Here is a 15,836-nt window from a genome sequence, read left to right on the forward strand (position 1 = left end):
CTTAAATTGATTTTCCTAATTAGAATACAAGCATTAATTGAGCGTGAGTGGATACAGGCTGGCCATCCATTTGCGTCGCGTCATCGGTATGCTAGTTATACGCCCGCGCAGAATCGTCCCAAAAATGCTGGTGCTTCGTTTGTGTTGTTGCTCGATTGTATCTACCAACTGTATACACAATTTCCCTGCAGTTTTGAATTTAGCTCGCAAATTCTAATCTTACTCTATGAGCACAGTTATTTCTCACAATATGGCACCTTTCTATGCGATTCCGAACGCGAGCGTCAGGAGCTGGGCGTACATACACGTACAACTAGTTTGTGGTCATATTTAAATCGGCCAGATGTACTGAAAAATATGTTAAATCCATTGTACGAGCCAAATCCAAGCGTGATTTGGCCTAGCGTGGCGCCGATCTCTTTGGAGCTTTGGAGTGGTAATGAATGAATAATGTAAAAGAAGTTATTGTTGTATTTTGAAACTTTTCTTCAACATAATTTCAGAACTTTATCTGCGCTGGACCCTTGAACAGAAGAATAGCACACAAACAATGCAACAAATACAGGAATTGGTCACACAAGAAAAGGAATTGCGGGCAAAAGTAAGTACTTAACTTTATAACTAATCTCATTCAAACTATGATAAATGTATCGCAGGCAATACGGTTACGCAAACAAGCCTCAGACTTGAGCCTTGAAATTGAGGAACTCATGGCTGCTGATTGATTGCCGCAACCAAAAGATCCATCGCAATTCATTACAAGTTTAGCAAGTAATTGGGATATTACTGATTATTCATAAAACTAATTCAAATGTCCCCTTTTGCTCTCTAACTATCTCTCTTAAAACTGTTTTATTGTAAAGTATTCGAATAGTCTTCGGACACAACAGGCATCACAGTGGTGAATATGTGCACCATTAAATTGAGTCAATTTTTGACGCATTTTTATTGAATTAAGTATAGGTTTATAAATAGGATAATGATGAAATATAAATTTAACTAATATTCCTTTTGGGAAGAAATTTGAAGAAAGCTGTAAATAATAATGCCAATTATACTTCTAGTATTTTAAAAGCAATGCAAATTGAAACGTTTTTGAAGGAGCAGGTTGCATCAAAATCATATATGTATGTATTTATGTATACATATTTATTAATAGTTTACTACTAAAGTTAACATCGCGGTCACTTAAATGGTGTACTCTTCTTTATTCGAGTGAAAAATTTTCAAGCATCGTATAAATCCTTTTAAATAAAAAAGCGAGAAAAAAAATTCATTCGTGACGATTCTAGGTGTAATTTTTTCATGAACGTTCTACACACGACCGTCTGCCTTCTAGTTAATACATACCAAATAAAAAAAAAAAATCAGTAAATGGCTACTAAAGAAATTACAAATTTGGGTGTCAGTATAGTATACATTTGTATAATGAGCTTACTTGCAAAATGACTTTACAACACTCGGCTGTTTATGTGAGGCAAAAGGATTGAAATCAAAACGGCAATCAATTTCGTCTGAAAATAATTTTTTTGCCAAGAATTTCTTAATTTTGAATAAAAACTCAATACGTGTATATTTTGTATCATGCTAATTAAAAATTGAAGTCGCTTTCAAACTGCACGATTTTAAAATAAAATAAACAGACTTAACAATTAACATGATGTTGTAATTTAATATGTAGTGGTTTATGAATCTAGTTTAGCCTTGCCTATGACAGTCGGCTTTTGAAGGAACGTTTTGCTTGACTAACCCAGCTACTTCATTCAAAAGATATCTAAATAATTTCGTTTACGCATCCGGTCTGCCTTTAATTCGCGCTTTTATATAATTTTTTTTATTACAGTATTTTCTTTAATTTGACTATTGAAAAATTGTACAAAATAGTTTTAACATAACCATCTGTAATGTTTCACGACTAGCAGTAACATTACAAGACAAAAGTAAGGATCCAGAAAAAATCTATACAAAAATAGAAATTAGCACTTAAATATCCAACAGCAGTTGGGATGAGCTTTGTTTGTCTTGATCTTTTGTAAAGATTACAAAATTTATGAATGCACAAAAAGATATCTAAACCATTTATGTCTCCGAGTAACTGCGCTATATTGTGTTCCAGTTGTATATAATTCACATAATATACTTCCTTAATTGCCGGCATCATCCTCCAAGAAGAAGAATTGACCGCAACGTTTTTGTTCAGTGTCCTGCGTTTGAAAAATATATTTTTTATATTTACAATAAAAACCTAGAAATTGTACTTACCTTAACCGAATTGTTTTTGTTGATGCGTGGTCTGAAATTGTTGGGATCTCTGCGGAAGGTGATGCCTAAGAGTTCCAGGAATCGATTCATGCCATTTAATAATGATTGTGGCGAGAAAGCAGTGGTTTTTACAGAGGGTTGACCTTCGAGTACAATAACACGATCAGCTAGGTAAGTCGCCATGATAAAATCGTGCTCCACGACGAAGCCGGTACGTTTCGCATGTAGAATAAATCTGCACGAACAGTAATGAATAAAATTGTACACATGGGAAAGAGAAATATTTTAGTACCTCTTGATGACCTTAGCTGCTACCAAACGTTGTTCGGAATCTAAGTAAGCCGACGGCTCATCGATAAGATAAACATCTGCTGGCTTACCTAGACAAAGAACTAGAGCGACGCGTTGCAATTCACCACCAGATAAATTCTGCACCTCTTGATCCATTATTTCCTCGATTTTCATGGGCTTCATAACGTCTGCAATGAATTGTGGATGCACATAAGCGTCACGAATTTTGTCGTGCAACAGATGACGCACCAAGTTTTGAAATTTGGGTGAAATTTTTTGCGGTTTGTAAGATATATTTAAAACTGGCAAGTCGACTTCTTCATCTGGTTGCAAATTTCCAGCCAACATGCGAATGAAAGTTGTCTTTCCGGTACCATTTTCACCCAATAGAACGATAATTTCAGAATCGCTAAAGTGACCTTGTTCCACAGTTAATTCAAATTTTCCCAATGTCTTTTTCATGGAGGGATACACATAGTGATTCATGCGTTTAATTTCCTCTTCAGTTGCTGATTCAGAGACCTAAAATTTAGAATCCCTTATATGTCGAAATGAAACCATTTTCTTTTTAATTATATAACTTTACCTTGAAGGTTAGTGATTCAGTCCGGAAACGCATGTTTTCGGTTGGCACAAACCCATCCAGGAAAATGTTTATGCCTTCACGTACCGAGAAAGGCATTGTAACAACACCGTAAACACCTGGCACACCGTAAAGACAACAAATAAAATCCGAAAGATAATCCAAAACTGACAAATCGTGCTCCACAACGATAATAAATCTAAATGAAGAATTACATTAATCAACGGACCAATGTTTAAAAAAATTGGTATTCACTTCGTGGGATGCAGTAGATGTCGAATGGTTAAAGCAGCATTTAGACGTTGCTTCACATCCAAATACGATGAGGGTTCATCAAACATGAAAATATCACCATCCTGAATGCACACCATTGCAATAGCAAAGCGTTGTAATTCCCCACCAGATAGCTGAGCAATGTCACGGTCACGTATATGCAGCAAGTCCAGCATTTTACAAATTGTACCCTGATTCTTGCGTTCGTCTTTTTTGTCGAGTAGTTCAGCGACAGCACCACGCACTGCCTTAGGTATCTGATCAACGTACTGTGGCTTCACGAGCGCCTTCAAATTGTCTTCCAATATTTTGGTAAAGTAGTTCTGCAACTCTGAACCCCGGAAATATGCCAAAATTTCGGTCCAGTCTGGTGGATCACTGTATCTTCCCAAGTTAGGCTTTTGTTTGCCGGCGAGGATTTTCAGTGCTGTGGACTTGCCGATACCATTTTGGCCAACTAGTCCAAGCACTTCACCAGGTCTAGGAATCGGGAGACGATGCAGTTTAAATGAGTTTTTTCCATATCGATGGGTGGTATGCTTCTCCAGATTACTGGGAACGTTGATGATTGTAATAGCTTCGAAGGGGCATTTCTAAAATGGTATTGCTAAACTTTAGTTTTTTTTATATGTTAAGACACGGGCTCCTTACCTTTACGCAAATACCGCAACCTATGCATAGTTCTTCCGAGAGTGAAGCAATTTTTGACGTGGGCGCCACCTCAATGCAAAGTTTCCCCATGCGAACAACGGGGCAGGATTTCTTGCATTCCTGACGGCAACGCTTTGGCTTGCATTTATCATCGCTGACTATAGCAATACGCGTCTGTTTATCTGTCTCCTCATTTTCCTTTCTCCGCGACATGCTGAAAGTAAGTTATAAACAAATGTTATAGCTACATATTTAAAAAAATGAAAGCGTGTTGCGTTTCGTGAAGTATTAACATTGACAACGAAGCAATCCACTCCCACTCCAACCCTTACCCCTAAAAACTAACTAGGGGATCAACATCAAGACACGCGTATTACACTCAGCCTGGCTGGTGAATTAACACTGACAACGAAGCAATCTACTATTACTCCAATATTCCCCCTAAAAACTAGGAGATTAACTATCAAGGCACCCGTATTTATACTCGCCTGGTTGGCATTGTTCGGGAACCAACCACGGTCAGCGAAAGCACCCAAAATATAACCTCAACTTTTTGCGAAACTTATGAGCTATATATCTTTTTCCATTAGTTCACAACACCACTCCTCTTATGCGAAATACATACTTTCTAAAGCAATATAATTTATGGATATTCTGGTGTTATATTACCTCAAAGATTATAAAATTTACTAAACACGGCGAACTAAACACCTCGCCTTGGAATTTCAAAAGGGGAATGCACGGTTGCCACTCTCCGTAGTTTGGTACCAAAAGTAGTACATTTTTTCATCGATGGTAAACAGTAGTTTGTACCGTTTTCCATAAAAAGGTGATTTTTTAATAAAATTATAAACTTGAGATTTTTGAGATTTTATCAATTGCTATTCATCATAAACTAAGTAAATTGGCGAAGAGATTAACTCCAGTGAAGCAAAAACACTAGTATGAAATTGTACTCCAATAATAATATTTATTATTAAAGTTGCGAAAAATTTAATAAAAATCTACTTCATAAATATGTTATGCATTAGTTCCCCTTTGTAACGGTTATGTTGAAAATTGTTGGTGTTATAATTTTTCCTTTCTCAATATCGATGACAAGTTTAAAAATTATAAGATTTCTCCTTTTTTCTTCAAAGTGACAATCAATTATAACCTCCCTCGCGTTTCCTGGAATATCATGTTAAATAATAAATACAAAAAAATTTTAAGTTTTTGCGTAAATTAATAAATAAATTAAATTAAATTAATAAATAAAGCTGGCGCTCATTAATGGAAAATGGATTTTCTTTGTTATGATTTTGGTACTAATAAATTTTGAGTACTGGCAACCGTGGTCGAAAAGGAAACGTCACAATGGTAAACTGCGTTACCAATTGGGAACGTCGACAATGAAGTGCAGATACCAATTCCTAAAAAATGATATTTTTTAATTGAATATTTTAAAATAACTACAAATACTACGGTATTTTTTAGGCTCTTTCTATTTATGTACACATATAAAAATTTTTGATTATTGTTAACATTTGTAGTTTGCAAGAAGCTGAATTCCGCAAGATCTATTACAATTTTTGATGTCAAAATTCCATGTCAAAAATCGATGACGTTCTGACATTTCACAAGACAGTCCACAGTTTTCTTTTCCTAGACAAAATTTTAACACGTCGTGGAATTGTTATTTTTAAGCGAAAATAATGGTCGAAGAAACTCCCAGCACAGAAAATGTGGAGAAAACTGAAGGAGACCAACCTGCTCAGCCAGTGGAGCCCACCAAAGTCTTCACCGTTGAAGGTAAGATAAACAAACTTGCTTAGGTCAGACAAAGACCTTAACCTACAAATGGAAATTGTAATTGGATTTCGTGCATCACTTTCTCCACTTTATCGTTTATTTATCTTTCTGAACTGCAGTACTGCATATGGTGAAGGATGCCCAGCAACAACATGGTTTGCGACATGGGGACTACCAACGGTACCGTGGCTATTGCACCCGACGTATTCGTCGTCTCAGAAAAGCCCTAAAGTATCCACAGGGCGACAAACGTCATTTCAAACGGCGAGATGTAACATTAGCTCAACTAACTGGAAAACGGGCTGATGAACGTTTCATTCACATCCCATTGATAAGTGCAGAGCGGGATTGGTCTTATGCGATGCAGTTAAAACAGGAAGCTAACACGGAGCCAAGAAAACGTTTTCATTTGATTAACAAGCTTCGCAAAGCATGCTTCTATGCTTTACAACTGCAAGAACTGTGCAATGTAATTTGGTTTATTATTGCGTTTGTGGATATTTTCATTACATATTATGTTTTTCTCTTCAGTCTGATGTATTTGATGCGCGCACAAAACTAGAATGTGAGGCTTATGTTGCTTGGATGCACGGATCGCTGCACTTCGAACTTCAGTTATGGGGTAGTGCATTAGAGCACTTGAAACGTGCGCAAGTAGTTTATGAAAACCTTGCAAAGGCATTGCCAGATGACGAACAGGAACTCTATCGGGTCAAAGTTAACGAATTCACGCCTAATCTTCGTTACTGCGCTTACAATATTGGTGGCGGTGGTGGTGCCAGCAAAATGGATGATTTACTTGAGTTGCGTGCACAAGGATTACTTGAGAATTTAGATTTGCTAGTTAGTCAAACGAAAATGGAAAGTAGCGAGGGCTTGCAAACAATTGAATGGCGTAACCGTAAAGTTACTGTACGGCCAGAGAAGGTGCGTCTGTTTTTTGCTCAGCATACAAGAAGTAGATAAATCGCTAGAGAAGACATCGAAAATAGAATCAAAGATTGAATTGATTGAACGCATTTTAATGGATTGCAAAGACGCCATACAGGCAGTAAAAGAAGAAATAAAACAAGATCCGAAATTGCGTTCACTTACAACGGGCCAAACTGTGAGTGGTGTGCAGTATTTACTTGCATATTTGTCGTATATACGGCATAGCCGCACATTGCAACGCAATCTATGTCTTGTAGAACAGGTAAGATGAAGACTGCATAAATGCGACCTCATTATTATAACAAAAACATTTGATCCAAACATTTCAGGCTAAATCCAATTTCGACGACCCCAATCAAAAGTCACAAGTTATTGGCGATGGCAAACGTGTGAGATCCCAAGACCTTGCACGCTTGTATGAAATAATTTTGCAGAATGTCAGTGAGATGCAGCAAATACAAGGAATGGAAGAAGACGCCACCTACCAAGCAGAAATAGAAAACTTGGCACTCACATTTAAGGCATTCCGTTGCTATTACATTGCTTTGACACTGATCGACATGAAAAAGTGGAAAGAAGCTGTTGCTCTTTACGAACGTTCTTCCAAATATGCCAACGAAGCATTAGCTGGGAAAGCAAGCGAAGAGTTCAAATTAGCCGATGATTTGAAAATACTCGTGTCAACAATAGAAGGTTGCAAATTCTCTGCGCATGCATATAGTGTGCTCGAGAATGACACATCCGACGATGCTATTTTCACGTCCAAGTCTCAAAAATCTACGAAACCCTTATTCGAGCGTCTGTCACAATACAAAGAGGATCAATCGCTTCACACCAAAACGCCGAACGTTTTCAAGATGACACCTGAAATGGAGGCAATTCCCTGCAAGCCGCTATTCTTCGACCTGGCGATCGGTCATATTGAACTACCGCCATTGGATGATAAGCTGCACTCGCCAGGAAACAAGGGAGGCGCATCGATTTCTGGATTCGTAAAAGGATTTTTGGGCTGGGGTGGAAATAAATGAAGTGGATTTGGTAAACTTATTTAAACACAGCATAAACAAATTAGTTATTTTCACAAATGAATATTCTAAACGTTAGCTCCCGGCTAGGATTACTGACCAGAACATTATAAAAAGTATCATGTATTCTCTACATTCGACACGCGCCTTGAATAGAGCGTTCACTTGAGAAATGCATTTGTGTATGGTATTGGAACATATTTAGCAACCCAATAATAGTTTTTTTTTTCTCTTTTTTATGCTTCAATTCCCATTTGGAATAAAAATACCCATCGCATTTGTTTAGGTGAATTTTGAAATAAAAATTTACTACTTAATGATATGTATATCAAAAAAATATATTTCATTTATATGGATTGGTTCCAGAACTACAAAAACTAAAATGGATATCTTTTAATAATTAGCTAATTATGCTAATATGTTATCTAAATTAAACAATTCATGCTAAATTAGACTACGAGTACCTACATACGCCTAACTATTTCTCTAGCCAGGTACGGAAATAACCATTTTGATGAAACTCCAATGCAAGATCTTTTATTCTGGAATGATACTCTTCCGTTAACTTTTGTGTAACTTTGATTTCATTGGCTTTTGGAACAGCTTCACTGATGGCATCTAAATTTGGTATATTATTTGGATCGAATGTGACTGCAGGCAATACCCACATGGAAACTGCTAAACCGTAAAAGGCATGCGCCTCAAACTCTTTCATAATATTTTCTAGTGAAAAAGTCTGGCGAATAGATGCTAAGTGTTCGGGCGAATTCAAAAGTTGCTCCAAACGATTGTGCAGCGCACGGTGATATGTCGTCAGCAAGCTATTTGTATGAGCATCACGCAGTTCACGCTTCGTGCTAGTAAACATAAAATGAAGTATATCGAAGATGAACGAAGTGTAACGCATTGCCTGAATTTAAATAAAGAAAATAGCATTAGCATCGGAGACTATATTTGTGTGAAGTAAATCTTCCACCGAAAAATTTTACCTGTAAATCAAAGAACTTCACTTCTTTCGGTGCTTCGCATGCGCTACTGTCATCCATGCTAGACCTAAACATGATGTTATTAACATACAAGTCACCATGACACATCACACTGACGCAGTCGCTGGCATTATTTATGCTGTACATAATTTTCTTATATAATTCGGCTTTTAGTTGCTCTATCACACAAATCGAATCCGAAAGGCTGCCATCGACATTGGATTCCCGTAAACTTTTCACCGCTTCCTCTATTGAGGAGCTAAGTAAATTTCCATAAAAGTTCTCGGCTTCTTCACAATACACAATTTCATTAACTTTACAATAACGCTCACGGAAATCGTTATCACCCAAGTGTTTGGCTGCTATAGATGTGGCGTGCAACTTGGCAAGTTCCTAAAATGAAACAGAAAGGTTTTTTGGTGCATACCTGTACTTATGTATGTATGTATGTACATATGTCCTCCATAATGCCTACCTTCATAACTATTTCACAGTGATGTAGATCGAATGGCACTAACCGGTTGGGCATGCGATAACCGAGCCGCTTCAAGTCTTCCAGTACAATGAGTTCGCCTTTCTTATCGTTGCCGGCATAGTAGCATTGCGGAAATACTGTATCTCCGTTGATGAAATATTTTTCTAGAACGGGTATCACATGTGTATAGGCGTTTATTTCATTGCAAAACGCTTCATCGCAGCGAAAGAGTTGACGTCGTGATCGACTTAAAATTTGCCTTTTCACTATGAAACTAAAATGCTGTGCACCTGCAAAGGTTAAAATCGGGTTTTATTAGAATTTAAATTCAATTGAGGCTTATAAACTAAAAAGTAGATACAAATGCACATAGCTATGCAAAAATATGACCTGTTTTAGCTTTATTTAGTAAATTGCAAAATTCTTAACGTTTATGATACCACTATTCGTTGTTGCCGGGGTATACACGAACCAAAGGCAACTGTGCGATAACAACATCCACGTTTGTGTACCAGCTGATTTTTGTTTACAAAGTGGTACAGAGAGGGCTTCATTGACGAGGTGAGTCGTGGGTGGCGCGCAGGAAAATAATAACTAAATAAAACAATAACTTTGTTAGTGTGCGCTCAAATGACCTTTAAGAGCGAGATTAGAAGATAAAAGTGAGAGCGGTTGTTTGTTGCACAAAACTGCACAAAACCAAACTGAGAGTAGTACAACTGCAGATGATTTTTGCGTTGGTAGTAGTGAGAGGAATCGGACTCTGCCAACAACAAATGCTTTAGCTGTGTGCACACTAAATTGAACATGTGAATGTATGTACATACATACATACATACATTAAGTTCTCAATGGCAGGGGTAGTAGAAAATAGAAATGCTTTTCAATTGTTTATATGCGCGCCCGAATGAGGGGTGTTTGTGATGGCGGCGACTATCGGCGGCATAAGTAAAAAGAAAAACAACAAATTGACGCTACGCAAGGTCATTGCGATGAACGAAAAAAATGCTATTTGACGGCTTTCATATAACAAATACAAAATACACCTAAATATGAACGTACATATGTATGTATGTACACTGTCGGTAAAAAGTATTGGCACAGCGAATTTTGCACTATATATGCACCGATTTCTATTCTAATATTTTTCCGCTAATAAAAAATATAATTTCTAAACTTAGTCAAATCTTGAGTATGCAGTTTTGTAGTCCATTATATTGTAGTATAAAAAGTGCTAGTTCGGAGTAAGTCAAAAATCGCATTGGTTTTTGAGAATTTTTTTTTCTTAAGGTGCTTTGCTTTTTTCCATATTTGCGAAATTTTTTTATATAGAAGAGACTGCGTTAAAAAAATTTGCCTCAAATCAACAGTAACTCGTGTAGCTACTCCGAACTTCTACTTTATTACAATAAAATTGATTGGGCTACAAATCTGCAACTCAAAAAAATTCTAAAAATCTGATTAAAAAGTTGAAAGTTTGCTTAACTTTCACGAGTTTTGCACAAAGTTTAGAACTAATACTTTTTTTTTTGTTGTAGAAATAACCATATTTTTATAAAAAATTGGGGGAAAAACTTTACAATAAAAATTGTTGCATATATCGTAAAAAAGCAACTTTTTGCCGGCAGGTTATGTATTTATAATATATAATAAAGACAAAATTTGCAAAAACTTAAAATAAAAAAAGTTGAAAAACGATTTAATTTCTTCGAAGCATACGCTTTTCTGAGTCATAAGGATTAGCATGTTGAGGTCCTTATGTTTAACTGTTTATTTTACCGTATTTTTATTTACTATTTCACCTTTGTGTGCCTCTACTCCGGCACTGAACTCGTGTGTACTAACTTCTATACGCTTCACTATCGACATATAATTATCACCATGATTGCTGCCTGCCGAACAGCGCCAGTATCGCACGTCGAAGGATATAACTTTTTTTAAAGGCACACAATTGCACAAAGTATCCACGTCCTCTTCGTATACACAAGCGCCATCAGCCATTTTCACACACGCACACATACACACACGAGCGTATACACGCAATTGCAACGGAAACTCTGCCAAAGGAAACCTGTTATGGAAACCGTTAACAGTAAACGTGTTGCGCGTTCTTCGCGATGTGTCAGAGCGACAATCGAACTATTTATTAATTTTTTCCATCATTTAAAAAGCTGCTGGTGGCATGCCGCTGGATGGAGGCCGCACTAAAAGTGCTGATTACCGCTAAGTACAGCGGAAATATGTATATACAACGCACGTGCCACACACATACACACACATACACACACGCATACGTTGTGAACGCTTGTGTAATTTGCTGCAGTTGCTAAATTCTAGCTGACCTCATAGTTTAATTACTTCACGAAAATGATGAGAAAAAGAACGGTTCTCGTCGAATGCACTCCACTCAATTAAGGGCCGAGCAAAAAAAAAAAAGGTCACATTTGGTAGTACTCCACTGACACAATTCCGTTAAGTTTTTGTTTATAAACAATATAAAAACAGCATTCGTTGCATTTGTGCAGCAGTGCAACGTTATCAAATAAAAAAAAAATTTAATTTTTTAAATTATGCTTAATTCGCCAACATTCTGTGTGAGACAAGCGCCGAGTGAGAACTAAATCCTCTTAAATCGGCGGGCGCGTGTGCGGCCAACGCGAGCTGCAGCAGGCAATCATTCAGTGCAGCAGGCGTTGTGGCGGCAGTAATAATGCATGTAAAAATGCTTACGCATGTACATTTGTATGTATATATGTGCCTAGGAGAGTGGGTCCACTTGACGCTGACGCCAGCAGCGCTGCCGCCGGAGACGCAAGTATTAACATCGACCGGTTTGCGCTTCTCTGCTTCAATTCATTTTTTACGAAATGCAGACATGTGCAATGCAAAACAAAAAAATAAAAAATAAAAAAAAAACAAAAAAAGAATAGAATGAAAATGTGTTTAGCAAAGCCGGCAACTTAGCAGCATAGGCACGACCAGAAGTGTGTCCAAAACAAATGTCCACTATGTACATATGTATATACATATGTAGTTGCAATTGTACATTAAAGTAGCTGCTAGACGTGGCAAGTGCGAGTCCTTTTCAAAAGTCTGTCAAACTCAAGAATTTCCAAAAGAGATTACAGGAGCAGTTACACCTTGCATGTAAAGTGGCTTTGGAAAGCAGTTTTCATTTCTCCGATACTACTTTTTGTCTGTTTACACGGTGAATGCAGACAAATAATAATAAATAATAATAAATAATAAAAAATTTACTAAACCTGTTAAAATGATTTCGGCAAATCTGCATAAAGGACTTTCTGGCTGTTTACAGGGGAAAGTAGAATTTCGATTTCGAATTTTGACAGCAAATTGCATAGAAAAAGCGCTTGCATTGCCACGTTTAACCGCACCTTAAAGCTCAAGGACAACATGACGTATGAGTAATTTTGATTAACTGCCAATGTCATAAGAGTGTGCTTGTATGCATGTTTGCTGTAGATATTGTATGTATGCGTTGGCGAGCACAGGCAACGAAATAACACTGTGCCACAAAGGCGTAGAAGTTTTGGATTAACTGGTTTTCTTAAATTCCTCGAATTCCTTATTTTTACATATGTATCTACATGCATATGTCAAGGGCGTATGGAGAAGGAAACTTTCAGAATAATGTGCCCCAGTTAATGTTTGTGTGAATAAACATATACATATAAAATACGCGAAGGGATTTTTTTGTCCAGGTCATAAGATCTGCACCGTTTGTTCGATTTATAAAAATTAGGTCTCAAATTAGAGGACTTGGGGTGTAGATGTCCAATAAGATTTTTCGAAAAGAGTTGCCACCTGTTTAACAATTCAATTTGAATTATTTAATAATCAATGCCATCAGATCCGCACAGTTCGTTCGATTTTCAAAAATTACGTTCCAAATTAAAAGGTTTGGGCTGCAGATGTAAAATAAGGTTTTTCCTTTTCGAAAAGAGCTGCCAGCTTTCAAAAAAAAAAAGTAATTAAAATCATTTAAGATGTTAAATCTATAATTGCAATATGGGTCTCAATCGAAATGGTCTTGGAAAGGCCTTATTTCTTAACTACGTGTAGGAGAGTTGCCACCTGTTTAAAAAAGAAGGTTCAGCTTAACTTAGGCAATTGGGCAATTGTTCACTATTTGGGTGTCAGACAAATGAAATTTAAGCAGGTTTTAGTTGGAAAAATATATAATATGGGTTACAAAAAAACAAACATGGAGGGTTGCCACATGTTAAAAAAGTTAAAAATAAATTAAATGAATTAATAAAAGATTCGATTTAGACATCGCATTCAAGTTAAATATATATTTTTATAAACAAATATTTTGTTAATTTTTTTTTAATATTGCAGTTTTGTAGCTTATTAAATTATAGTATAATAAAGTGCAAGTTTCAAGAGGCTAAGGAATCGCGTTGATTTTTGATAATTTTTCTCCCGACGATGTTATTTTCTTCCATACGAAAAAAAAAATTGTCGACATTGGTAAATACGCTTGCAAATATGCTCTACAAAATTTAAGTACATTTTAATGTTTTACTTTTATCCAGTTTATTTCAAGTTTTGAAAAATTACAATGGAAAATCCAGTGTTGCTTGTTATTCTCAAATAATAGAGATCTGCGCTGGCCGTTTTGATGTTTTAAAATATTCGAATTCATCCCGAAATGGCCCTAACTAGTCCAGAAAAAGTCTCGAACTGGTTCCAAACTTGTCCGGAAATCATCCCGAACTAGACCCCAAAAAGTCCAGAACTAATTAACCGAATTAATGCCGTACTAGTCCCGAAAAAATCCTGAATTAGTCCCGAAATGCTCCCGAAGTAGTACCGAACTATATCAACGAGCAGGGTTGCTAGAACAGCTGATTACATTTGTTTCATTCATACTAAGTACTTCTGAATTCGTCTATCTTGATTTATGCGTGACGGTTTATGCAAATTTTAAAAATTTCCGTCTTACTTTTTATCAATACATTACTGTAGTGCATGTGACTAAAACTATGCAACGAAAAATTGTAAACGATTATATTTGCGATGTGTAAGTCTCTTAGCAAATACTAGAACAACTTATAACAGCAGTAAACCGACGTCGGTATTAATTGAATTTTTGAAAATTTGGATCTTGACGGATTAACAGATTAACTTCCAAAGAATGGAGCATCAACCGCTTTTATCAGCCCAGATGCCTTCTGAGGCATGAGAATGGTGGCACATAAATCGACACTAGGGGGAATCCAGAGAATTAGATTAGAACTCGAGACGGCATTGCCCTATCCCCAACAATAAGAAAAAATCTATACCAAAGAAAATCCATTCAAAAAGTCCCATATTTATTTTATTCATATTTTTGATCCTTTGTTTAAACATCTTAATCACACCACACTGTGCCTACCACCCCAATAATTGCACTTGAAATTCGTGTGCATGCGTATCCTTGAAATACTTTCAAACATTGTATGCAGCCAAGTGCAATGTCTTGATTTTTGTAGCCAGACATACTTATTTATCTATGTCTGTATGTGTTTATATTTATAATGAAATGGCTGTTCGTGAGTGCAGTTTTGTATCACTTCTACTTTCCTGCATATGTATGTATGTGTATAGTCGCCCACCATCCGACATTATACATACATACATATATACATATGTGCGTACCCGAGTATGGATTATTCTCCAACCGGTCATTCATGCATTCAACGAATTTCACATTGATACAAGTACATTTGCATTTCTTAGCATTTATATACTTACTTATCTACATCTATATATATTTTATATGGACGGTGTTTTGGCAAAACCAAGTATCTCAGAAATCGCCACCATCTCATCTTATCTCGTGAAATTAATTAAAAAAAGGCCTTAATATACTATGATTCTTTATATTTTGTCCCTAATTAACCAAAAATACTTAATTTTTATTATTCAGAAAAAAACTACATTTTAAAAATGATTTTTTTTTTTTTGTTATTAATAGAAAGATTTTTGTTTGAGAGCATTTTGAGATACGAGCTTTTGCCAAAGTACCCTCGATATGCATGCACGTATATGTATATACATTAGGGTGGTCTAAAAATGTATGTGAAAAAAGAAAAGTCGAAATTTTAATGCTCTCAAATTTATTTTGATATCAAAAAAATATTTAGATGTCGCTCAAAGCGCACAAAATTTTCCATGTATCTTATATTTTAAAAAACAAATTTCCGTAGGAATGGTATATAGTTTATTTTTCGATCGGGAAACTCTGCTTCACTGCAGGAGACTTCCAATAATAATACCCAATTATTTAAATGACCATTTTTTAATATTAACGATTTTTTTGGGTCCCCCATTGCATTTTCTGGGGTTCCTGGGGGAGCTACAAAATAAGTTTATATATAAAAAATAATCAATTGATTTTCAAGAATTATATATTTCTACAAAAAATTGAATTTTCGCATATAAAATACATGCAAGGTTTTGAGCGCTTTGAGCGTCGTCTAAATAAATATTTTTTGATTTCAAAAAAAACAGGGTGATTAAAAACAGGCATTAAAATTCCGATTTTAAATTTTTTATGG

At 36.1% G+C, this 15,836-nt stretch overlaps 5 protein-coding genes across 5 annotated transcripts in view; 3 read left to right on the forward strand and 2 right to left on the reverse strand.

Annotated features, from left to right (window-relative positions):
- LOC118747849 (myotubularin-related protein 9) overlaps positions 1-1,367 on the forward strand; it is a 6,356-nt gene extending 4,989 nt beyond the window's left edge. The window contains exons 6-8 of the mRNA XM_036482026.1: positions 24-436; positions 504-601; positions 657-1,367. Coding sequence (XP_036337919.1) covers positions 24-436; positions 504-601; positions 657-725 — 580 coding nt within the window. The 3' untranslated portion in view covers positions 726-1,367. The remainder of the gene's footprint in view (positions 1-23; positions 437-503; positions 602-656) is intronic.
- Positions 530-15,836, forward strand: part of LOC118747851 — a 28,228-nt gene continuing 12,921 nt past the window's right edge. Inside the window, exon 1 of the mRNA XM_036482029.1 lies at positions 530-601. The gene's annotated coding sequence lies outside the window, so the exon portion shown is untranslated. The remainder of the gene's footprint in view (positions 602-15,836) is intronic.
- On the forward strand, positions 584-8,110 carry LOC118747848 (signal recognition particle subunit SRP68). The gene is given in 6 exon segments (XM_036482025.1): positions 584-601; positions 5,695-5,851; positions 5,971-6,320; positions 6,383-6,787; positions 6,789-7,046; positions 7,114-8,110. Coding segments are annotated over 5 exon segments (1,809 nt in total). The 5' UTR covers positions 584-601; positions 5,695-5,754; the 3' UTR covers positions 7,813-8,110.
- On the reverse strand, positions 1,780-4,274 carry LOC118747847 (ATP-binding cassette sub-family E member 1). Its single transcript, XM_036482024.1, has 6 exons — positions 4,061-4,274; positions 3,392-4,002; positions 3,140-3,335; positions 2,555-3,075; positions 2,263-2,497; positions 1,780-2,204 (listed from the first exon to the last, which is right to left on the reverse strand). The coding sequence occupies exons 1-6, from the start codon at positions 4,271-4,273 to the stop codon at positions 2,145-2,147; spliced, it is 1,836 nt and encodes a 611-aa protein (XP_036337917.1). The 5' UTR covers position 4,274; the 3' UTR covers positions 1,780-2,144.
- LOC118747850 lies at positions 8,123-11,500 on the reverse strand. The gene is made up of 4 exons (XM_036482027.1): positions 11,073-11,500; positions 9,271-9,560; positions 8,799-9,188; positions 8,123-8,719 (listed from the first exon to the last, which is right to left on the reverse strand). Exons 1-4 carry the CDS (start codon positions 11,287-11,289, stop codon positions 8,288-8,290), a joined length of 1,329 nt encoding a protein of 442 aa, XP_036337920.1. The 5' UTR covers positions 11,290-11,500; the 3' UTR covers positions 8,123-8,287.

The sequence above is a fragment of the Rhagoletis pomonella genome, unplaced genomic scaffold (genome assembly GCF_013731165.1).
Source record: "Rhagoletis pomonella isolate Grant_MI unplaced genomic scaffold, Rhpom_1.0 Rhpom_scaffold_00012, whole genome shotgun sequence".
NCBI classification, from domain to species: Eukaryota; Metazoa; Arthropoda; class Insecta; order Diptera; family Tephritidae; genus Rhagoletis; species Rhagoletis pomonella.

Coding starts and splice junctions, on each gene's coding strand:
- LOC118747847 (XM_036482024.1), bottom strand. CDS start 4,273: ATGTCGCGGAGAAAGGAAAATGAGGAGACAGATAAACAGACGCGTATT. Junction 2,498..2,554: donor GCAGCTAAGGTCATCAAGAG/GTACTAAAATAT, acceptor CTGTTCGTGCAG/ATTTATTCTACATGCGAAAC. Junction 2,205..2,262: donor ACAAAAACAATTCGGTTAAG/GTAAGTACAATT, acceptor TTTCAAACGCAG/GACACTGAACAAAAACGTTG.
- LOC118747850 (XM_036482027.1), bottom strand. CDS start 11,289: ATGTGTGCGTGTGTGAAAATGGCTGATGGCGCTTGTGTATACGAAGAG. Junction 9,561..11,072: donor CGGAGTAGAGGCACACAAAG/GTGAAATAGTAA, acceptor TAACCTTTGCAG/GTGCACAGCATTTTAGTTTC. Junction 9,189..9,270: donor ACTGTGAAATAGTTATGAAG/GTAGGCATTATG, acceptor GTTTCATTTTAG/GAACTTGCCAAGTTGCACGC.